At 38.2% G+C, this 24,094-nt stretch overlaps 2 protein-coding genes across 3 annotated transcripts; both read left to right on the top strand.

Moving 5' to 3' along the window:
- Positions 1 to 3,455: 3,455 nt before the first annotated feature.
- Positions 3,456 to 5,145, top strand: epd (ependymin). The gene is made up of 6 exons (XM_054625142.1): positions 3,456 to 3,595; positions 3,809 to 3,840; positions 3,963 to 4,100; positions 4,196 to 4,382; positions 4,487 to 4,568; positions 4,688 to 5,145. The coding sequence occupies exons 1-6, from the start codon at positions 3,517 to 3,519 to the stop codon at positions 4,812 to 4,814; spliced, it is 645 nt and encodes a 214-aa protein (XP_054481117.1). The 5' UTR covers positions 3,456 to 3,516; the 3' UTR covers positions 4,815 to 5,145.
- A 1,385-nt stretch (positions 5,146 to 6,530) lies between these two features.
- On the top strand, positions 6,531 to 23,895 carry stag2a (stromal antigen 2a). Of its 2 annotated transcripts, none has more exons than XM_054625141.1 (34): positions 6,531 to 6,713; positions 9,011 to 9,129; positions 9,292 to 9,370; positions 9,782 to 9,940; positions 10,105 to 10,201; positions 10,300 to 10,376; positions 10,544 to 10,748; positions 10,873 to 11,024; positions 12,187 to 12,260; positions 12,492 to 12,615; positions 13,161 to 13,259; positions 13,462 to 13,541; positions 13,955 to 14,062; positions 14,630 to 14,738; positions 14,968 to 15,085; positions 15,275 to 15,378; positions 15,471 to 15,563; positions 15,666 to 15,755; positions 15,852 to 16,055; positions 16,166 to 16,236; positions 16,415 to 16,502; positions 16,877 to 16,957; positions 17,544 to 17,636; positions 17,745 to 17,919; positions 18,042 to 18,181; positions 18,272 to 18,373; positions 18,703 to 18,851; positions 18,971 to 19,099; positions 19,205 to 19,410; positions 19,747 to 19,984; positions 20,094 to 20,204; positions 20,296 to 20,422; positions 21,324 to 21,401; positions 21,843 to 23,895. In XM_054625141.1, exons 2-34 carry the CDS (start codon positions 9,086 to 9,088, stop codon positions 21,864 to 21,866), a joined length of 3,828 nt encoding a protein of 1,275 aa, XP_054481116.1. In that variant the 5' UTR covers positions 6,531 to 6,713; positions 9,011 to 9,085; the 3' UTR covers positions 21,867 to 23,895. The 2 variants fall into 2 exon arrangements, with proteins under 2 accessions (XP_054481116.1, XP_054481114.1); XM_054625139.1 differs by having other exon boundaries at positions 19,744 to 19,984.
- The last annotated feature ends 199 nt before the right edge of the window (positions 23,896 to 24,094 follow it).

The raw sequence follows: 24,094 nt of genomic DNA, 5'->3' as shown, positions 1-24,094 counted from the left end.
ATTAAAATGTGCATCTTATTCAATGGTAACAATTAAATCTAATGACACAATTCTCATTGTCATTTTTTTAAGTTTACATTTTTTAATTTAGACACCACACATGAGAAGAAAAAAAAATCAAGCTCATTCTAATAGCTTTCATAGGACCAGGTTACAACCAGGTTTAGGTTATTTCTCTGGATTTAACAGGTATATGACTATACATGGTGACAAGAAAAGTTACAGTATGACTACAAGAAACGGACGGGGCAAAGATTAGGTCTTTTGAGAAATTTCCTCTGAGATATGTCCTATGCAACATCAAAAAATCTGAATAAAAACCTAGAAAATTCCTCTTCACTAGAAACACTAAACAACTGGTGGTTTCAGCCTACCTCTTTGTGGTGTGGCAGTTTCACACTGGTATATCAGTGGGCAGCAGGAAAGTCTAGACGGTTTCCTTGTAGCCACTTAAGCACCGCTGTGCCGGAGGTTTTCAGTGTTCACCATGGATGTCACGTAATAGTTCTGTCACTGATTTACAGTTTAGTACTCTATAACCCCAAGACATTTGTGTCTAAATACGTTAAATGATTAATGACTTGTAGGTTACAAGACTTTCTCCATATAGTGTTGTCATTGATACAAAATTCTAGTTTAAGTATATTGGTGAATAAATGTATTGCTATAAGTGTTTAATCAAGTCCTTGCTGCGTAAAAGCAACTGCTGGCCAGATATGTTTATATGCCATGGCTTTCTTGTACAGTATGTAATTAATCTAAACACTTAAATTATTATAAATCACTTTACATATTTCATTCATACAGTAAACATATACAGTAATAAATCTGTAGGGGCATAAAAGACAGCAAAGCGGTTAAATAGTAGTATTGAGTTCAGACTCAGTTCACAGCAACATTGCAATGTCAATGTTTATGCTGACAATTCACCATCTTGTATGCCACTGCAAACCAAGCCTTCTCCAGGTTGCAGTTTGCTTTGTGAGACCTCCAGACCTCTTTCATTATTCAAAAGCAAAGGATGCATGCTCTCAATGGAAGTATATCAATTCTGATTTAGGAATTTGATTCAAAATGATAAAATATTCAACAGAAATAATACATGATGTTATCCCCTATACTATCTACACTGGATTTTGGGCAATATTGTATATGCTCTTTATTTGTCATTATTTTTTTTTTAACAAATAATACTGTAGGCCACTACTACAGTTAACATAAGGAAATGAGAATGCAAAGAAACTATGACTGAGAAACTCTGGGTCAGTGGGTGAGTCACGGTTCATCAAAACGCTGACTTCCTCTCAGAGAGAGAAAATGCTGAGTTCTTCTTGAACTGTCTTGATATGGTCAGTAAAAGGGGAATGGGTGCATGAGGAAAAGGGCTTCCCTCATTTTAGTAACCCATTCCTATATTCCCCTCATACAGTTATGTCAAATTTCCCTTGTGATGCTCAAGATTTACTCTCAGTCTATTTTCAGTCTCATTCATCTGTGGTTTCAGGCAACCCTTTTAGTTTTGTTATGTACTACTTCTTCCACAAACAGTAATCACTTCTGCACAGACATCCAGTTCTCTTATTCAGCTTATGATAAACAAAGTATTATTATATTTTATTTATTTATTATTATTTTATCTGCTGTGATTAAAAAAAAAGAAGCTATTGAGCAATTTTAGTGTTTAAAAAGCTTTAAAAGAATATTGCCGATTAATAGTGCATAACAAATCCAGTTAAACATTTAGGTAATAATCATATCAATTATATAAAAAATAATTATATAAAGACATAAGTTACTGCTGTTTCTCACCTGACTGATCAAGTGCATCAAGTTGTTTGCTTGAAAGCAAGGACACAACAGGCACATTTTGATGGGTAAAAGAACAAAAGACAGCTGCACAAAGTGTAGTTGTGACAACAACACATTTTTGATCTGGCTCGTGCTTTTGACCTGGTATAAACTCCACAGGCTTTCTATTTAGTTTGGATCACTTTAAAAAAAGAAAGGGTGAGCGAGGGTGTTTTAAAGGGCCAGCCTTATTCAATGCTCGCCAAGACTCTTCAGTTTATTGTACAACTTCATATCGTGTTTTTATTTTTATTCGATTGTTCACTATGTGCATTGTGATACATTATGCATACGACTGTTATTCATTATAACATTTATCTGAGGGCAGGCTCTAAGTAGTGGTAGTAGTTTGAGTAATAAATAAAAACATGTTAAAGTTGGCAGATGGTTAAACCCTTTTTCTGTGGTTTTCACCTAAGTTCTAAATAGCCATAAAGATCGTTAAAGTAGTACTTAAATATCCTGAGTATGATCAACAATCCAGTTCATGCAGGAAGGTTTCAATTGAGAGAACACATCAAATCAAGGTTGATGGGATTTGATTCCACTCCTGAAAACAGATTTGACTACTTCTGACAAAAAGGAAATACCCAGGTAATTAAATAATATGTTAATTGTAAAATTAGTACCCCATCAATTTAAAATTAAGTCAAATGTGAAACCCACCTTGACTAAGAAATGTATTTAATCTATTTTTAATTCACTTGGATGTCTTACCTTCATCGGCAGAGTGATGTATGTGCAGAATTTAATTTAAAAAAGGCAGCTGTACTTGTTTATGGAAAAAAAAAGCCACAAATGATTTCTCAAAGTATTTTGAATGTCTTTTAATGTGTCTGGGTGATCCTACATAATGTCAGGGACCTGCAGCCATCTTGTATCCGTACAAGCTAACAGTGAGGAGGAAGTACTTTGTTGAGCCTAAGATGACATAAAATGTGGGTCCATTGCCATTATGGGACAGAAAGTCATTGTTCAAAGGAAAGATTCAATCTCAAACTTAACTGATGGAGGCCGCTGTGGCTCAGAGGTTAGGCGGGTCATACTCTAATAAGAAGATCAGCATTTCATTCCTCCAGTCCACATGTCAAAGTATCCCTGGGCTAGATACTGAACCCCAAAATGTCTCCCATCACTGTGTGAATTCAATGTTACTTTAGATCCTGATGGGTGGGTGGCCGCCTCGTGTGTGAATCTGTGTGCAGATAGGTGACTGTTGACACATAATGTACAGCATACAGGTCTACAGTACTTTTGACCTTATCATCATTGTAAATCGGAAGCTATTAACACAAATCATATAATTTAACAAGGCTACTTAACGTTATATAAAGACTATTTTGCTCCACGAGCCTATAACCTCCATAATTGTCCCTGTTTGACCGAAAGGGCCAGAGATAAGCAATGCACCAAAACATCTGAGGACAGCTGCAAAATCACAAACGAAAAAGATAGTCTTGGTAGTTGTTGTATTGGGTCACCCCCAACTGGGTTTAATTTGTTTGGACAGCTTGATGTTTGAAGTCCTGGGTTCTTTTACGTAATACTTATTGACTTCATTTGACTTTATCCCTATAAAAGCAGCAGAAATTTCACTGAAAGGTAGATGCACTTAGAGTTCTTTTGCCATCTCGACCTGTATTTTGTGACTCCCTCTTTACCAGAAAAATGTATGCAGCTATTGCGCTCGTCGTCTTCATGTGCCTGACTGCCAGCACCCGTGCAGATCAGCATCATCAGCCTTGTCGTAAGAATTTGTAGTTCCATCATTTTGGTTCTTACTGCAATTTGATTTTGAGTTATCTGTGTGTGTTAGGTAGCTTTCAAGATCAAAACATTTCCTATTTGCGTCACTACTAAACTAAAGTCCATTGTTATATTATTTCAAAATGTGTCCAATGTGTTATATTTTGTTATCAGCATGCTTGATGCTCATCTAACTGACACTGTTGTATTTCAGATGCACCCAATATGACAGGATTCATGAGTGTGGTGAGTTTTTTAAATGTTTCTTTCAAGACAATTTGTATTTCTTCTACTTTTTTTTATAACATTTTACAAATCTAGCATTGAACTCTTTGTCTCTGAATGCATGTTGTTCTTTGAAACTGCAGTTATCACTGAAGGGTGACGTGAAAGCATTCGGTGCATTCACTTATGATTCAATGGGCAAGAAGCTTCGGTTCAGATCAAACGAGAGCCACCCCACCAACACGTCCATGGGTTTGGATCTGCTGATGTTTTTCGATGAGGTAGGGGATTTCTTTCTTCACAAAAAAAAGAATTCACAGATCACTTGATGCTGTTTTTGCGCCTTGACATCTGAATCTGTATCCATATCCTGTAGGGGATATTCTATGAGATTGACAGCAAAAACCAGAGCTGCGAGAAAAAAACATTGCAATGCACTCAGCACCCTCTGGATATCCCCGACGATGCAACGTTCTTGGGTACAGTGAACACTGGGAGTGCATCCATTGAAGGGGAGGGATTAAAAACCAACGTATGGACAGGATCAATGCCAGACATGAAAGGTGAGAGAAATGCTACAAAATATTATGTTAAATAACAAGAATATGTGCCTTGTTATGTGACAGTTAATATTGAAATGATTGTTTTCTGTCTTTCTCTTTTTCAGGCCACTACTCCATGTCTGTAACCATGGGATGTTTGCCTGTGTGCACGATGTACTACCATGAGTCCACATCATTCATGGTCAGGTTGGTAAAATGTTTTTAAATCCTTGGGAAAATAGCACTCCAGGTATATGTATGCGCCTTTCTAGTATCTGTTTGCTGCGCAGGATAAAATGAATCATGTTTGTATCATTTCCTAACAGCATCACAGAGGTTGAAGTCGAGATCAAGGATCCTGATCTTCTCGTGGTGCCTGCCTGTTGTCTGGGCCAGCCTTTGGAGGAGACACCTGAAGGGACGGTCCATAGCTTCCTCAACGAGTTCATGTAGATGAAACCTCGCCGGCAGGAAATCAAACCCCTATACAAGTGTGGCCTGCCAGATGTTTAGACTTTTCTTTGCTTTTCATGTGTGACTTGAGCTTTTTATGTGTGACACTGCACTACATCACAGCTGTTTCCATCACATCTTCCACTCCCTTATGAAGATATGGCTTTGAATGGATCATCCTGTATACAAACACTCTGATGTAAAAGAAAGAGATATGATATGGATTATAGAATTAGGCATAATTACTAACAGTTTGGTGGATTTTAAAGTTGGTACTGCTTACAAAACCTGTAAGACATGATTAATGGAACAATAAAATGTCAAAGCTGTCAATGGTGTGAAGAGATTTTTCCTTATTTACTGTTTTCACTTTGTACAACTTTTGAACAAGCAGGTTTTGAATCAAGAAAGAGCAAACCATTTCAGAGCTGTAAAATCGGATTAATCCACTAGGGGGCCACGGGGCCATAGGTTTGGGCCCCAATTGACTCTCAGTTCCTTTTACTATGTGAATCCCCTCTCAAATAGACATATCCAGCAAGGAAAGCTTATTACACTTGGCAGATCAATTATGTTTTGTCCAGAGTTCCAGTAACAATTCGGTTTTGTCATTTGGTTAAACTCAATTTTAGGAATATACAACTAAACAAAGTTTGAATTTTGAAGAACTGTCCATCTTCAAGTCTAACAGCAGTATTGATATAAGTAAGAATAATATTTATATCATATGAATTTATATCAGTGTTAATATATTCAAAATACCAAAATGAACATAGTTAAAAGTTGTATTAATAGTAGTGTTCTGGTCTGGTGGACAGTCTACGGAGTTCAATCCAGTGTGAGGGCACTCATGATACCTTGAACTAAGCAACCAAAATATAAGGTTATATGATGGAATAATCATGTGCATTGCCTTAAGGCCTTCAGGGGGATTTGGGGTTAAAAAAACAATAATAACACTTGTGTTGTACAAAGCAAAAATACGATTGGAAGCTTTTGTTGATGTGTTTGCATCACATGGTTAACTAAATTGTTTCACTCTACACGCTACACGACATGCATGTCTTTTTTTTTGAGGGGGTCATGTAGTTGAAGGGCATTTGTTCATCATGATCAAAAATGTACCCACATTATCAAATTGAACCAAGTTTTCTTTATGTAAATTACATATACCAATATTGGTCACCTACTTTTGTTTGCTTTGTGGTATTTCTTCTACTTATTACATTGGCCTACTTCATAGAAGTAACCTACAAAAATGGATAAAACATGAGGACAGCTTGCTCTTTAACACTACATGTAATAGACAGAGGAGGTCAAAACTAGTGACTTTGATCTCTTGGGTGGTGAAGGGGTGATGGTTTGGAAATGTTTTGAGAATATTTATTCCTCCTGTCACACAACTCAAAGTTAACCACCTGATTATTTTAATTCCTGAGAATTGAACATGTTTATACATGTTATTTTGAAACCCACACATCTTTTTACCCTGCCTCTCCACTAACAGAGTAATGCAGAGTCATATCAGACGTGGATGTTGCTGCTTGTAGTGGATGCTTTCCAACAGTGAGTCAAACAGCTGGTCCAGCCGTAGTCACACGGTAGGTAGAGAGTCCGAAGCTCGAGTCAGAGCGCTGCTATGATGTGGCCTCTTACCGGCAGTTCACGGAGCCGCCGACAGGTGGTGTGTGTGGGCTACATGCATAAAATCGAAAATACAAAGTGTACCTTGCTATGCTAGCCACCAAGGAGCCTCTTAATGCCAGCTAACAAATAAAACTATTATTTATGAGTTTTGGGAAATGACAGTTTGTGCAGGACAATAACGATAGCGCCCTCTTTGCAAAGTCCGCAACGTTTGGATCCTTTGGTTTGTGTCCGGCTCCGGTTTGAAACGAGGTAAGTAACGTGAAGTTGTAAAATGGCGGATGGCTAACGTCGACGTCCAGGGAGTTTGTCATTGATGCTGCTGTGCTGGCTAGCTGACCAGGCACTTCAGGAGCATTGACATGGGAATAAAACTCTATCAGAATAAAGTAAAAGTAGCGTTGTTGTTGTTGTTATTAATGCCGAGGAGTCCCACGGGTGTTGCGTGGTGTCGGTGGTCCCGTCTGCTCGCTACAGCTAACGGCTATGCTAGCAGAGCAAACGGTCATCTAATGGTGACGATGTATCACAAGTCCTAAAGTGAATCCTAATCCTAAAGGCAGTGGCTCGATACGGACGAAGTGTCCGATGAGAGGGTCTAACGCTAGCTAGCTAGGTGATGTGTCGGCTGACATCAGATGTGTTTAAGGTTAGCTCTGCGTTAGCCGAGAGCTGCTCGGACGGCACGTCAGGAAGAGAGAGGAGAGAGGAAAGGAGAGGAACCACCAGCTTCAGAAACATCTGTAGTTGCGTTTGTAGTTCAGAAGTAAACAACTACGTGTGGCGAGATTGTTTTGGGATCACTTTGCTTCTTAACGTAGTCCTATGACCGTCCACTAGCACAACAGCCTGGTGTACACACTGATGAGCTACATTTGTGGTCTAAAGAAAGTAACGCACGTCCAATTGATGGGATCAAACCAAGTACGCATTTCCCCTTTTTGGGGTGCTTGGAAAACCAAGTCAGACCTCTCATTATGTCAGATCAAGTAAAACACAATTCCGGGATTGCCTGTTTCACTTGTGTCGTGTAGACACGCCCCCACAGGTTTCCCTTCTCTGACGACATCTGCAGCGATGTTTCGATACCGTTCTGAGAAAGCACCGGTATCTTCCTACCTTATGTTGGTTGTCCTGATCAATCTCACCAACTTACAAAACAATAATTATATCTGGTTCACAAACGAACTTATTTATTTCTCCCTCGCACTACAAAACACGTCACACCGTCCTACAGCCACGACTGGAGGAGCTGGGTGTTTCTCCTGTATGTATTTAAGGAGAAACACCCAGCTCTTCCAGTCGTGGCTGTAGGACGGTGTCAGCACATGACATTTTTTTTTTTTACATGGTTTCCAGGCCTATTCATGTATGGCAAGTGCAGAGTTCAACTGAAACACTTCAACTTAATCACATTTTCCTAATTTGGAACACACACACACACACACATGCATCAGGGTTAGTGGTGTGGTTTAAAATAATACTGTGTTGGGCCCAGAAAAATATTAATCATGTCTGCAACATGCATGCTGTCATTCACTCCTTTGGCTCCGCAGGAACTCAGTTTCAGATTTAGCAATGGTTCTTGGCAAATGGTAAATGACCAGTTTTTGCCTTTTAGAATACCAGCTACCTATGTCAAGAGGTCGATTAAGGGTCTAACAGAAGGGGACATATTACATGCCTGTCAGTGTGGCTACCAAGTTAAACACTAAACAAAATCACCCTTTGAATATCCTCTGTCCATTACGTATCATTTCACTTATCAAGACAAAGAAAAAAATCGGCATGGTTTTGAGCATTAAATACAATTTCACTGCTCAACTGCAAATACTCCCACACATTTTACTCAGTCCTCGTGTATTTTTGTGCTTGATTAGAATTGGCTATTAACAAAATCTGAGCGGTCAATAAACCCAGACAGTAATTTAAAATAATATGAAAATAAGTTAACTGGCATACAAAATTAAACATGCATACAATCCTCATGTATGTGATGTATTAACTACAACACATTTGGCACTTTTATTCAATGAATGGCTGGAAAAATGTTACACCAATCATCATCATGACTGAGGGAAGCAGCACCATTAAGGCTTAAACAAAAGCTTGGGTATTGAGGAGAGCTCTGAACAAGATGTGTGATTAAAGTAGGGCTGCCTCCAGCTTGCTTTTTTGTGAAAAAAACAGTCAGTAGATGAGCAAAATTTCACAATCTATTGTATGAATGGAGGAAAATCAGTCACACATTTTTTCCTTAGTAGCTAGACTGCTGTTTCATGTCACCAATGTGTTTGAGTGGTGCACTGCCAGACTGAAACACAATATAAGATAAGATAATCCTTTATTAGTCCTGCAGCGGGGAAATCTTATATTCTCTCTGACAATATAAACAAAAATGTTCTCTTCATCCCTGGTCTTCAGTATTACATGTGGTGTAGAACCTGACATCTATATAAGATATATACTGTGATCTGTGAGTGAGTTATTGCAGCAAGTGTCAATGTCCTCATTCATCAACAAACATCTCTCATTTGTCTTGTTTCCAGGTGCTGAAACCTTCTTGCTTGGGGTCCAGAGCAGTAGACGCACCCACTTCAGCAGATCCAGAAAATGTTAAAGAAATGATAGCAGCGCAGGATTTGCACACAGAGTTTCAATTTGCTCCGTAAGCACAGCATCATAGACGTGTATTATCATGTATTTGAATGTTTCTTTTGTGTTTGTTTGATTGTATCCATTCATGTACACTGTCATGTTCCCTTATGAACTTAAATGTTATTTTTGAATTCTTTCTTATGTTTCTAATGACTTCATTTGTTGTGCACAGAGAGGCAGAATCTCAGCTGTCTTCTGATACTGACTTTGAGGATCCTGATGGCAAACATGCAAAGACAGGAAAGGGCATGGTATGTTTATCAAAGCTTTGATCTTCATTAATTCATTTTCCATATCTGTCCATGTGTAACTAGGCTCACAGGGAGGCTTGAGCCAATCGCAACATGAATTGAGTGGAAGGCCATGAAATAACTTGGAGTGGTTCCCAGTACATCACAGGACTTAAACAGAGTAGAAACAGTGGGATGGTACTCAACAGCTGTGTTTGATCAGAAAATAAGTTAATACCACATCACTGTCTACATGAAATGTCTGTAATGTGAGTTAGTCCCACACTGTGACAGCTTTTTAATTTCCCAGTTACCTGATCAGCTGTTTAGTCTACACACACGTTTTAAATGCATGCGCACTGTTCTCAGAGTTATGATGCTCAACACAATAACACACTTTCATTTTCCTTTTAAAACCTTTCTCCCCTACAGGCAGCCAAGAAAGGGAAGAAGGCGCTCGGGGACAAGGCCAAAGGTGGGGCAGCAGGAAGGACCCCCGGTGTTGGCAGGGTGAATGGCCATTATCAGGAGAACGGGAAGGAGAACATGACCCTGTTCGAAGTGGTTAAAATTGGGAAGAGTGCCACACAGGTGGGTACACACTACTGTGGTGAAGAGATTATGTCTCCCTGGTGTGGTAGCTGTGGGTTTCATTTTTTAGGATCAAATTGTATTGGGCGGTTTGTTTTCGTCTACCTGAACATCCAGCGAAATTTGAAAGTTGTATTTGTCATGGTCATGTTTTTTTTTTCTAGTCCGTTGTTGATGACTGGATTGAGGCATACAAACATGACAGGGACCATGCTCTCCTGGACTTAATCAACTTCTTCATTCAGTGCTCCGGCTGTAAAGGTGAATATCTGACATCTGTATAAATACGCAGCAGGTCAGGTGCCTGAAAGCAAATGAAAATGCTGAACTTGACCGCCATTGTGTGATCCTTCCCACAGGTGCTGTGAGTGGCGAGATGTTCAGACATATGCAGAACTCCGAAATCATCCGAAAAATGACAGAGGAGTTTGATGAGGTGATGCAGGCTGTGTTTTTACATTCAGTTACTTAACCTAATAAACTAGAGAATAAATCTGTGGAAGTTATCAGATATAAGCATGTGGCAGACATTAAGGGAAGTGAACAGTATGAAACCAATGTGAATCCCCTGAATCTAATCATCTCTCTGATGTCATCAAACAGGACAGCGGTGACTATCCATTAACTATGTCAGGACCACAGTGGAAGAAATTCCGGATCAGCTTCGGTGACTTCATTGCAGTTCTGGTTCGTCAGTGTCAGTACAGCATCATCTACGACGAGTATATGATGGACACAGTCATCTCGCTGCTCACCGGCCTGTCTGACTCACAGGTCAGGGCCTTTAGACATACAAGCACACTAGCAGGTCAGTTTCCATCTGCGCGTTTCTGCATTTCTGCTCGAGGCCTGTCTGCGCACTCACGCTGTAATTGTGCAGAAGCTGTTATTCCTCCAGACCTGTTTCTGAATTTGTTTTTTTTTTCCTTCAGCCATGAAGTTGATGACGGCCTTGGTGAATGTTGCTCTCAACCTAAGCATCAACATGGACAACACGCAGAGACAGTACGAGTCAGAGAGGAACAAGGTTGTTGCAAAAAGGGCCAATGATAGGCTGGAGCTGCTGTTACAGAAGCGTAAAGAGGTGAGAAGAAATAGAAATTGTCTAACACTTGCAACTTCACTTTGACTATCACTCCAAAACGCTGTAACAGTAAAGCCTTGTTTGCGAGGTACCGTGGCACGAAACTCCCCAGATGGCGTGCAAAATCTGGGCACACACAGAGGCGTTTATGCTCAATGTGCTGTTTGTTGCAGTATTCTCAGAAGCGGCAGTGGGCTTACAAACAAAATATACTGTAAAGAAGCAAGAAGACGACGAGTGTTAGCGGCAAAATGCTTTAAATCAACCTCAATGCAGAGGTGGAATTATAATTAACTGTAAACTCATATTGATGTACATTCATAGATAAAATAATGACATATCATAGCTGCATTCATTCACAGTGCACATTTTATTCTTGTTTGTTGTTAATTATGTAAATTGATTTAACTATCTATTTATATGCACTTTGCAATATGCTACATGACAATAAATCATCACAAGAGTCTACTCTAATCTAAATTTATGGCGGGCCTCATGCAAGAACCACTTGTACAAACAGATTAGTTTCATATGTGGCATGTACGAGTGATTTAGGAGAAATTGGGGCATTTACCAATTTTCATGTATTTAGATTTTCTAGACCTGTCATGTAGAGTCTGCTTTACTCCACAGGGCATAAAGAATTTCACATTTGACCTGAAATAATAATGCCTTGATCTGAATTGTTGGACTTTTAATAGTACAATTAAACCTGCAATACCGAACTTTTGGCTCCAAGGGAGGCAGAGGCTTGAATCTAGGAAACGTTAATTTATACTGAAAAGTCCTACACTCCAGCTGTAGCCATAATGAAATATATAACTAAGACACACTAATGCAATATTATTCAGTTTACCATATCATCATATTGGGTTTTTTATCAACTTATATCTTTCAGTAGTTGTTCCTTTTAATACGACTATACCGATGCTGCCAAAGCTGCTGATTTCTAAAAGCAAGACATATTTGTTGAAATTAAGAAAAATATAGTGTAATGCCAACCTCCCCCTTATCGTAGCTAAAATGACTTCTAACAGAGCTCTTCCAGCAAAACCTCTTAAATGTCATACTTTTGTGTGTTTGAGGGTGGAACCAGGGTCTTTTGTCTTTGCTGTTTTCATGCAAATCATTTAAAAAATATCACTCTCTGTCTATCTTTCAGCTTCAAGAAAATCAAGATGAAATTGAAAACATGATGAATGCAATTTTCAAAGGAGTGTTTGTTCACAGATATCGGTATGTGAATCCTTGATTTACTTACACACTGTACGCTGACTGTTAGATTTCCAGCAGGGACCTTTCAATGTTCATTGTTGGCTTTTTGGCGCCCTCTAGTGTGAAAATAATATCAACACCAATTTTGAGTCCATGTGATTTTAGTTTAGTCTGAACAATGCTTTTGACACAAAGGCATGTTGCATAATAATAATGACTAAATTGAATTAATTCTTCTTCTTTTTTTGCCAGGGATGCCATTGCTGAAATCCGAGCTATTTGTATTGAGGAGATTGGAGTGTGGATGAAGTTGTACAGTGACGCCTTCCTCAATGACAGCTACCTGAAGTATGTGGGCTGGACAATGCATGACAAGGTGAGCTAACAGACAGACACTGTTTTTTGTCCAAACTACAAATTAACTTAAAGTTAAGAAAAGCTGATAAAGTAAGTGACAAAAATAAATTGTCCAAATTTAGACCAACTTCTAACCTCATTGTAAATCAAACTAACCAATCCTATTGATTAATAATTTCACAATTACAGATTATGTAGTCATCTTTGCTTGGAGATTTTTGCTGTGAATTTTGTAGTGTGATATATCACAAAAGGTTCCTGTTTTTAGGGTAAGATTATGACATATGCTCTTTAAACGATCTAAATCATGAAGGGAAGTTCATCCACATCAGCATAAGACTGTTGGAGGACTAAATGTTATGGAGTCCTTGTTATTTTTGTATCAAAATCTGATTAATTGTTTTGGCTGTGGCAAAGGAATGAAAAAAAAAATACTCTTATTGACGAAGATCATTATATTTTTTCTAAAGGGGGTGCATAATATTAACAGCTTTAGGGTAAAGGCAAAGTAACGCCTAAATTCAAATATGGTAGATATTTTATGTATTTCTGCTGTGACTCCAGCAAGGTGAGGTGCGACTGAAGTGTCTGAATGCCCTACAAGGGCTGTTCTACAGCAGAGAGCTTGGCGCACGACTGGAGCTCTTCACAAGTCGCTTCAAGGTGAGCCAGCAATTGCATAATAATTTCAGCATCATTGAAATGTGTTATACATTTACAGACGTTTCACTGGAGTGTCTTCATATGCCGATAACTAAAGAGTAATGACAGAATTTTCACTTCAGTATACCGATGACAGCTTATATTACAGAGATTGTCTAGCTAAGGAACTGTATCTGAAACACAAACCTACTCTCGTTGACAGGACCGCATTGTGTCTATGACTCTGGACAAGGAATATGATGTTGCAGTACAAGCCATTAAACTTCTGACACTTGTCTTGCAGTGAGTAACTTTCCCTCTTCTTGACTACAATTATTCTTCTTTTGTTCTTGTTTTATGAAGTCATTTAATGTGATTCTAAATACTCATTAAAGTCATTAAATAAAAATCTCACTACAGATTGGGATTTTATATTGCAGTATTTTTGCTCAACTCTGAGACAATACCATTATCCATTAGTGCTCAGTCATCATTTCTGTTTATAGCTGATGTTACTCAGACTTAAATGAGGAGAATATGACCATATTTTTGTTAGATTCAATATTCATATGTGTTCTCTAATCTTAAAAGCCTCTTTGAGAATGTTTAAACAAACTATTTTTCACATTTGCCTTTAAGTATACATCTAAAAGTTTATCTTCAATTGATTAAACTGGCCTTTTTATAACAAAGAATGTTTGCATTTCATCTAAAAGGAGTAGTGATGAGGTCCTGACAGCAGAGGACTGTGAGAGTGTGTATCATCTGGTGTACTCAGCACATCGACCCATCGCTGTTTCAGCAGGAGAATTTCTGTTTAAGAAGTAAGTATTTTGTTGTGTCTTTTGAAACTTTTAAAACAACTGAACTGTTAATGGAAGTGGTTATCATCAACACCTTTATGTTAAGTGAGTCACATTACATGAGTTTCAGAAATGTTGTAGAAGAAGCTGGTTTAGAGTAAGCTACTATTCACCTTAGCTTACATTGGATTCAAAAGGTTATCTAATTTCACAGCAAAAGCAGACGTGCAAAGAATTGATGTACCTGCCAAATTACCAGTGTGTGATTACATTAGATATATTAAAGTAGTAACAATAGTGAATTATAACAATGTTATGTTGAATCCATAAAACAACCCATTCAACAGAGCATATAAATAATACATACTTATAGAAATAATATTGAAAAATACATGTGGAATGTACATATAACTTGTAGCTCTACTATCAAGAAGCATGAAAACAGCTACTTTAATGGGGATATCCTTTGATATCCCCAAATCTGTTTATTTGTGACTCCTGGTCTTTAAAGGCAAATGATCCTTAGCCCCACCATGTACCTTTACCAGACATTTTTAACAGCCTCTTTTTTTATTGTGCTGTTTGAAGGCTCTTTAGCCATCGAGGTCCTGAGGAGGAGGGATTACCCAGGAGGGGCAGGCAGAGCCTCAATGGCAGTCTTATCAAGACTACTGTCTTCTTCTTCTTGGAGAGCGAGGTAACCAGGCCTTTGTCTCTTACTTCCAAATGTTAACCTCATTGTAATAAAAATGTCCATCTTAACAAATCTGTTGATCTCGTTTTGAGTGTTAAGATCTTATTTTAGTTTTGGATGAGATACAATCATTCCAGTTATTCTTATTAAACTGATAGTATGCAATAAATCTACCTTGTTTCATTATGTTTGAATTTGATCTAATACCATTTAACCATTTGATGTTTTACAGCTCCATGAACATGGGGCCTACTTGGTGGATAGCTTGTGGGATTGTGGGTCAGAGCTGCTGAAGGACTGGGAGACTATGATCAGCCTGCTGCTGGATGAGCCCATACCAGGAGAGGAGGGTAAAGATCCACTCTTTAAGACAAAAATATTGGCTCAGATTTTCAGCTCCAGTATGAGGAAAGGGAATCATTCTGAAAATATGTCATTCAATTTTTTCCTTCTCTTCTCTTCCTTTTTTTCTTTTCTTGGTACTAGTTAGTTTTTAAAAATTACATTGTGAAGTAATTGTCTGCGTCTGCAATCTTTAGCACTGACTGATCGCCAGGAGACGGCTCTGGTTGAGTTGATGATCTGTGCCATCCGACAGGCTTGTGAATGCCACCCTCCAGTCGGCAGAGGCACAGGAAAAAGGGTGAGTGTCTGGCCCTCATGCTCACATAGAAAAGCCTTGTTTCTTAAATTATTTTGTGTTATTAACATTGTTGGGTTTTGTGCATGAATAAGGTCCTGACTGCAAAAGAGAAAAAAACACAGCTGGATGATCGGACACGGATCACAGAGATGTTTGCAGTTGCGTTGCCTCTGTTATTGGCAAAGGTGATTACTTGTGTTCTGCACTACAGTCAACAGAAGTCTGAGTTGACCACAGGTTTGATTTGTAACCGTTCAACCTAAAGGCTTTCTCTTTTCTCGTCACAGTACTGCGTTGATATTGATAAGGTGACCAATTTGCTACAAATACCAAAGTACTTTGATCTTGACATCTACACAACAGGCCGGTTAGAAAAGGTTTGTCAATTTTTACATTTGTTCTTTATTATGCAACTTGTAGATTGCAAGCATTGTCAGTTAAACGATGTTTTGTGCTTTCATGTTCTCATTAAGCATTTGGATGCCTTGTTGCGGCAAATCTGGGAGGTCCAGGATAAGCACACAGACACTGAGGTCCTGGAGGTCTGCTCTACCACCTACCACTCCCTCTGCAACGAAGAGTTCACCATATTCAACCGGGTGGACATCGCTCGCTCTCAGCTTCTCGATGAGCTTGTAGACAAGTTCAATCGACTCCTGGAGGACTTCCTGCAAGAGGTGGGTGCTGCAGGATTTTTCTTTGAGTGGAATGTTTGAAAACATGTTCACATTTGGAGAGGCTAAGTTGAATATCCAGGATATGACAGGTTTGATCTCTTGTCTTTCAGGGTGAAGAACCAGATGAAGATGATGCCTACCAGGTTCTATCTACACTCAAGAAGATCAGCGCTTTCCACAAGTAAAGCAGTTCACATTCATTCATTGTGGTTTCAATTCATTGTTTTTTGTTCAGAGAGAGTAATAGCATTTCTAGCATTAAAGTTGAATTTCTTTTTTACTTTTATGAGGTAAGAATAATGACATTTGCATGAATGTTATTATGAAGTATTTATCATTTGCTTTCTTTTTGCTTCCAGTGCACATGACCTCTCTAAGTGGGATCTCTTCACCAGCAACTACAGGCTACTTAACACAGGTCTGCAGAACGGGGACATGCCTGAGCAGGTAATAGCATAGTCTTCGTCAACTTTGTAAATAACTTCTTTCTCAAGTCTTTCTCAAGTAGCCTCTAGGAGTCTAAATAAGTTCATCTCTCTCCACCATGGAACATCAACTTTTTGTGAAATTCACACACATTCTTGCTGTGAGGGTGCGGCTTCTTCTGTAACTAATGCAGTCAATAAAAACATGGACTAAGGTTGAAGTTCGGGAGAATTATGATAACTGACCTGTTGCATTTATCAGCAGTCTTCAATTAGGTCACTATAATGCGTATAAATGTGTTCTGATTACGTGCGTAACCTGGTTTCTTAAGTTCATGTAAATGCACGGTCTGGAATAGTACGGCTCATTTGATCTGCTTGCCTCCTCTACCCCAGATTGTGATTCACTCAATGCAGTGCACACATTACATCATCCTGTGGCATCTAGCGAAGGTTTCAGATGGCAGTTCATTAAAGGTATTTACATATCGGTCTATGACACATTTTTTGCTATACTTGGCAAAATAAGTATACAAGGAAAGGTGTAAAAAGGATATCACTGTAAGAAACAACACATCTCTATGCATACATTTCTCAAAAAGATACATTGTTACAGCATCACAGTCTGTTTGCAAGTAGTTTATCTTCTAATGGGCAGCTAATAGCCATTTAACTACATAATGATTACCACAGACCTCTTAAAAGAGGTCAAAGATTTTGATTGTATATGCCAAGTGGTATTCCCAACATGGCCGACACTAGGTAGTTTTAAAGTACTGTACCTTTACACATCTTCATGTCATTCTAACAAAATGTATAAAGAAACTATTAATATTCTCAAAGACTGATTTTGGCACTAATTGACCGCAGAATGTTTCAGTAAGTATTAAACCTGCACACCAGCTTCCATCAAGTGTAGCTGGTTTAAACTATGATACTGATGTACTGTTTTTAACTTTAACTGACTACTGAACTATTATTTTTATTCATATCGATCTGTCAATACTTGGCTTGTATTTTGTCCACTTGTGGGACCGTCTAACTGAACATTTGCTCCTTTTAGGGTGATATGGTGACCTTGAGAAAGCAAATGAGAGCTTTCTGCTTAATGTGTCAGCGTTACTTAAACAGCATCAACAACGCAGTTAAAGAACAGGTGGGGTTATGCTGATAGGACTGTTCTTTTATTGGTGAATTTTTACATGGCCATTGTTCAGTACCACTGAAAATGTTCATAAATGCTGAAGTGCTGTGTTTATTCCAGGCCTTCACCATACTATGTGATCTGCTATTGATCTTCAGTCACCAAATTATGTCTTCAGGCCGGGAACAACTGGAGCCTCTGGTCTATACACCAGACTCCTCTTTGCAGGCAGAGCTGCTCAACTTCATTCTGGATCATGTGTTCATTGATCAGGATGATGACACCAACAGCACAGGTCAGAGTCAGTCACCGTTGTGTCAACCAACCACACTAACATTTGAAAAGTAAGGGGGCATGGACTTCTAATGATAAATAGTTTTGTTTTTTTATATATTTGCATTATTTTGTATTTTCCAGACGGACAGCAAGATGATGAAGCTAGTAAAATTGAGGCTCTGCACAAGCGAAGAAACCTTTTAGCTGCCTATTGTAAATTAATCATTTACAATGTGGTGGAAATGAACACCGGAGCAGATATATTTAAACAGTATATGAGGGTATGTTTAAACCCCTTTTTTAAATCACTTAAAATAAATTCCTCCCACCCTGCTCTTCTTAATACCAGTATTCCCTCTCTTTCTTCTTAGTTTTACAATGACTACGGAGATATCATCAAGGAAACGTTGAGTAAAACAAGACAAATCGACAAAGTGCAATGTGCAAAGACACTCGTCTTGAGCCTGCAAATGGTAAGATTCTTTGCCTGTTTTTTATATATATATTTGTAGATGCAAGCAAATCTGCCAGAGTATTGTAAACAAAATCTAAAACATTCACAGACTTTCATGTTAATATATGAGGCATCACTTTTACACAAGCTTGCTCCAGTGTGCCACGGAAACAGGAAAATGGTGGTCGTTATTAAACTTGTTTATAATTTAAAGAAATATTAGGATACATCTGGCTTAAGTTATAGCAGAACACATTGCATTTAGTCTAGGATTTAGACATCTAAGTCTGTGAAACCACCTGAAACCAAATGTGGAAAAAAGTCTATTTCTTTTGTTTTCTTTTGTAGTTATTCAATGAGATGTTGTCTGAACTTGGCTTTAATGTCGACCGCTCAACGTCAGCCTTCTGTGGCATAAAAGAGCTTGCACGACGCTTCTCATTGACTTTTGGCTTGGATCAGTTGAAGACCAGGGAGGCTATTGCCATGTTACATAAGTAAGTTACAGTTCTGACCCGAGACCTTGTGGTTTACGGCTTTGCATGCAACTCAGATCTTACAGTGACATCTGTGTTTCAATGAGCAAGGCAAATCATTATTTCCCTCTGTATTTTAGGGATGGGATTGAGTTTGCTTTTAAGGAGCCTAGTCCCCAAGGACAGGGTAGTCCACCACTCAATCTAGCCTTTTTGGATATCCTGAGCGAGTTTTCCAGCAAACTGATTCGTCAGGACAAGAGAACAGTGTAAGTTTGAGCTGCAAGACACGTGTCATGGTTTGAGTCTGTGTCGAGCATGGAGCTGAAGAGGAACTCTGAAGATCCTAACTTTGTATTCTGACACTTCCACAGACACGTGTACCTGGAGCGATTCATGACGGTTCAGATGGCCCTGCAGCGAGAGGACTGCTGGCTGCCCCTCATCTCCTACAGGAACTCCTTGCAGGTGGGAGGGGACGATGACACCATGTCTGTCATTAGTGGGATCAGCAGTCGAGGGTCCACCAGGAGTAAGAAATCCAAGCCAGCCATTGCTAGCAAAAGGAAATTACCTGAAGGTGAGCAAATTTTGAGCAAAGATTTATTTTTTGTTCTTTATGAATTGACATGCAGCATGAGATAATCTGCACCAAACGTACTTTAAAAAGAAAAAAAAAGTATGTGCCCCCTTTTAATAATAGTATTAACTGTTTGCTGTTTAAGTATCTAGATGGCAAATTCACAGTCAAAAGCTGGGAATACTGTTCTTTTGTTCACATATATTTCAACAATGTGTGTCAGTCAGTAGGCAACATTAACCTCCTAAGAACCTCTTCTGAAAATACAAGGAGTTCTGTCATTTTATAATTTCTTTTTTAATAATTTCTTTAATAATACATTTTCTTCTATAGCAGAAGAGAACAGCTGCAGCAGTAGTGATGCCATTTGGATGAACCGTGAGCAGAACGTGCAGACGCCAGTGATGATGCACTCGCCCCACCTCACCTCTACTGTACTGAGGGATCCAAAGAAGATGAGGCCAGAGGACAGCTACACTGCCGCGTTCACCATGCCAACAGAGCAGCTTCCCCATCAGCCTGTGCCTCTCCAGCAGCAGCCGCACCATCACCACCAGACTGCCATTGATTACAAGTACGGAAATCTTTCTCTCCCAACCCTCACCTTGAAATGAAAATTACATTTTGCTGCTGTTTACAGCTCATTATGAAGTCACGTTTAATACTGAACACTGTACCCACAGTACCCAGGTTACTTGGATGTTGACACAGAGACAACAAGCTGAGGCCCGTCAGCAGCAAGAGCGAGTAAGCATGCACTATGCCAAGATGAGGAACCACATGCAGCAAGCAATGTAAGGAACCACTCCTCTTCAGTGTACATTAGATAGGTTTGAATGTGGAGGAAACCTGGTAAACGTAACTGTTTCTATGTGTACTCCTCAGTCGTCGAGGCTCAGGACTCATGGAGGACGATGAGGAGCCAATAGTGGAGGATGTGATGATGTCATCAGAGGGCCGCTTGGAGGACATCAATGAGGGCATGGATTTTGACACAATGGACATTGATTTGGTAATTAAACACTGCAATAATTTCTATGCTTATTAGGGCCAGAAGAAACATGATGTGAACACATTACTGACATATCATCGGCATTTAAGTTTTAACCTTTTGATATAGTGAACTTAGCAAACAACTGCTCATTTACACATACAGCTGTCACGGAGCAACATCATCATTCATTTGGAGCCGTGTATTTGTCCACACAGTGAATGCAAGTCCAACATTCACTGTGATTTTAGCACTTTTTGTGGTCTCTACCGACTACTGAGTGAAATATCTGACTGTGTCGCTGCTAAATTATCCACTTTTTCCACTAACTGTGTATGGTGGTGAACAGCTAGTGTAAGGTTTGTTTTTAGAACGCTCTCTCTCAAAACAGCTGAAAACAATTTTTTGAGAGCTGTGAAAGTGAAACATAATAGTAAACTTATGGGCCGGTCAGCTAAACATGTGTGCCGAAAGTTCACTGTAAAGCTCCGTTAAGCCGAGAGGAGCTGCAGATTCAGGTGACGATTATCTGTATTTCATCACTTTGAGCGACCCATTTCACATTGTCAGTGTTTCACATTGTCAATTGATATATTGTTGATTATAGCCATTTATAGCCACACTATAGCCACTGGTCATGTGCATTCCTGGGACCACAAATGGAGAAAGTGCCTTGAAGCAGTTCATGGTCAAGAACTTACAGTAAATGTTACGAGCTCCTCAACCACATTTTAACTGTCTGTATGACCCAGTTATGCTTTAGTTTCTTCTAAATAAAAAAAAGTGTTGTTGCTTTCCTGTGGTGCCAAATATTAGAATTTACACATCAGCATAATTGTCAGATTTGATTGCCACAGTTGATGTAGGATCTTTTTTTTTACATTTTGTGGAGCATAGTTCTGACTGAGTTTTTATTTTTCAGCCAGCATCAAAGAATCGCAGAGAAAGAACTGAACTGAAACCGGACTACTTTGATCCATCTTCCATCATGGATGATTCGGTAAGGATTATTAACTTCTTACAATGCCTTTTCCTTATCTGATTTATGTAATAGGTAAATGTGAGTGGTCAAGATTGCTCATGATTTGTAGGCCTGTTTTCTTGAGGTAACTTTTTTTATGATAATGAATCACCATTTAAAAATAATAAGGAATATAATATGTTATCCATACATTTTGGTATTACAAATTGGAGTATCAAATACTCACCTGCTGCTTCCTTTAAGCAATGCTTTTTTGTTGGCTCTGAAACATTTGTAGCTTTCTCCATCATATAGGATGGCATCGATAGGATTTACAGCATTTACAATGGATTTCGTTTGCAACAATAGCAAAAAGCATCAAACTTCCATTGAAATGTCTATAAAAGCACTGTGCTGGTTCTTTCTAAATCCTATACATTGTTTTCCTCTTAATGGGATTGTTTTTTCGTGTGTCTTTAGGTTCTCAATGTTTCAATGTTCTAAAACAAATTGGATGAATCGAGGAGAAGATGTTATCAAAATCCTTGGACGATAAGATGGATGACTGAAAATCAGAATGGAGCGAAATGGACTGCTATGATTTGTGAGACACCAATGTTTGCCTCTTTAACACTTTGTTAAAACTTAGAGCGAGAGCTTGAATTTGAATTTTATTCAGATATTTTCACACACAGGACTTTTGTCACGCTGCAGCATAAATGTTTGTTTTTGTTCAGTTACGCTGAAATCAACTTGATGTTAGCTTATCTCACGAAGTTGAAGCAGTACAGACATTATGTGGCAGGTGCATGGCGAGGGGACAATAACCGACTCAAATTCAAATTGATATTTACCTTTAATCTTTTTCATTCAGTAGACAAAAATTGTCTGATGTAAATACATAATGGCCAATATACATGAGTGATGAACACGATTTCATGAGCACCAGCTGATAGAAATATAATAACCCTGCAAAATAATTAAACCTTTGTGATGCTTGTAGCGTTCAGTTGTTGTTGAAAAATATAATGACACTGCACTTTGTTACAGAAGTATTAATTCAAGTCTATGGTCATTTTACAGCCATATTTTCAGAAATGATCATAAGCTTCAATCAATGCCTCTCTGACACAATCCAAACATAAATTGAACATTATAAGCTTTATAAAGGCAGCATTAATTGCAGGGCTATTGAATTAGACTGCGATACATTGTAAAGGTGTCAATGATATTGTGTTTACCTGCTGTACTTTTAAACTGTAGACTTTGGCATGGCATGTAGCCATATATCAAAACATGTACACAGTTAAGTATAATGTGAACTGGCGTCTCATACTGTTCAAAGGCCTTGCCAGAAATGATATACGACATTCTCAGATTTCTTTGTGATGGTATTTTTTAGAAATGTGTGTGTTCTGCTTTTATACCTTATAGATGAATTTGATTTATAGATATTTTGTAATGACAATCAAATGTAAATGAATGGTTTCTAATCATGTTATTTCACATAGATGCTGAAATAATCCTTTTTAATGAAAATGATTATGTTACTATAGATATGGCCAGCTGTTTGTATTTTTCTTTAAATCTCTCTATAACAAATGGGGGCAAAATTAATGCATTGCTCAAATGTAGTAATTTGACAAATTGATGGCTGCATCTAAAATTATTTTTTAATATTGGGATGAATTCAAAGTGTCATAGATACATTTTGACTCAATCTTAAACATGTAATCTCTCCTATATGTTGACTATTTTTCTCTGCTGTATAATATATAATAATATCTAATAACAAAGACATGCCATTGTTACAATATTTAAAAGATTGGATTTTAAAAATGGTTGCGAAAGGTGTGCATTGTTGTTATTTTACTCCATTAGACACGTGTGCAGAGGATTCCTTCAAAAAGCCAAAACTCCTATTCACTATCGGGTGTATATGAGTGATAGAGATATTCTAAATGACAAAGTTTTAGATTCCTTAAATCATCTATCATAGTATCAGGATTGTATATTATACAAATACAGATGTGTAATATATTGTGAATCTGTGATGACTTTATATTTGCAGTTTCTGTTTTCTTGAAATTTTAGGGAAAGGTTAAGTAGAATGTAACTTTTTCTAAGATAACCTACTAATTTGCAAATATACACATAGAGTACATTGTTTTTGTTTGTCTTTCAATGGATTGCTGTGATGTTTCTTAACCTCTGTGTATTGGCCTGGTTGGCAGATTAAGATTTTTGGGAAAATGGTGTAATCATATTGTAGTAAAATACAAATCCTGTATTTCCTCAGAATCTCACTATAATGTGGAGAAAACGATTATGTGGTTTTGAACATAACCATATACAATCTGACTAGTCGTATTAAGCAGGTTTAAAAAAATGCATCTTAGAGTTGGCAGTAAATGTCTACTATAATTTTGAATCTTTTCTGTTTTGCATTGAACTGCTGAAAATGTGCATACATCTGTATGTTTAGACATTTAATATTTGTGTATATTAAACTTGTGTTTTTACTCTATGTGTATCCCATTGCATCCTTTTTTGATATCTGTATATGTCCAAGATGTAACACGAACTCCTAAATATTCTGCAGCTGTGTGATGATTTAAATCCATAATTCCAAATTGGGTGTACAAATAAAAAAAAAAGATGACACACAATGCGGATTTTGGAAATCGTGGTTTGTACTCTAATGCAACCCAACCCCTGTTGGTTAGCAATTC

The sequence above is a fragment of the Anoplopoma fimbria genome, chromosome 24 (genome assembly GCF_027596085.1).
Source record: "Anoplopoma fimbria isolate UVic2021 breed Golden Eagle Sablefish chromosome 24, Afim_UVic_2022, whole genome shotgun sequence".
Classification (NCBI taxonomy): domain Eukaryota; kingdom Metazoa; phylum Chordata; class Actinopteri; order Perciformes; family Anoplopomatidae; genus Anoplopoma; species Anoplopoma fimbria.
This window is presented reverse-complemented; position numbering and strand designations above follow the sequence as displayed.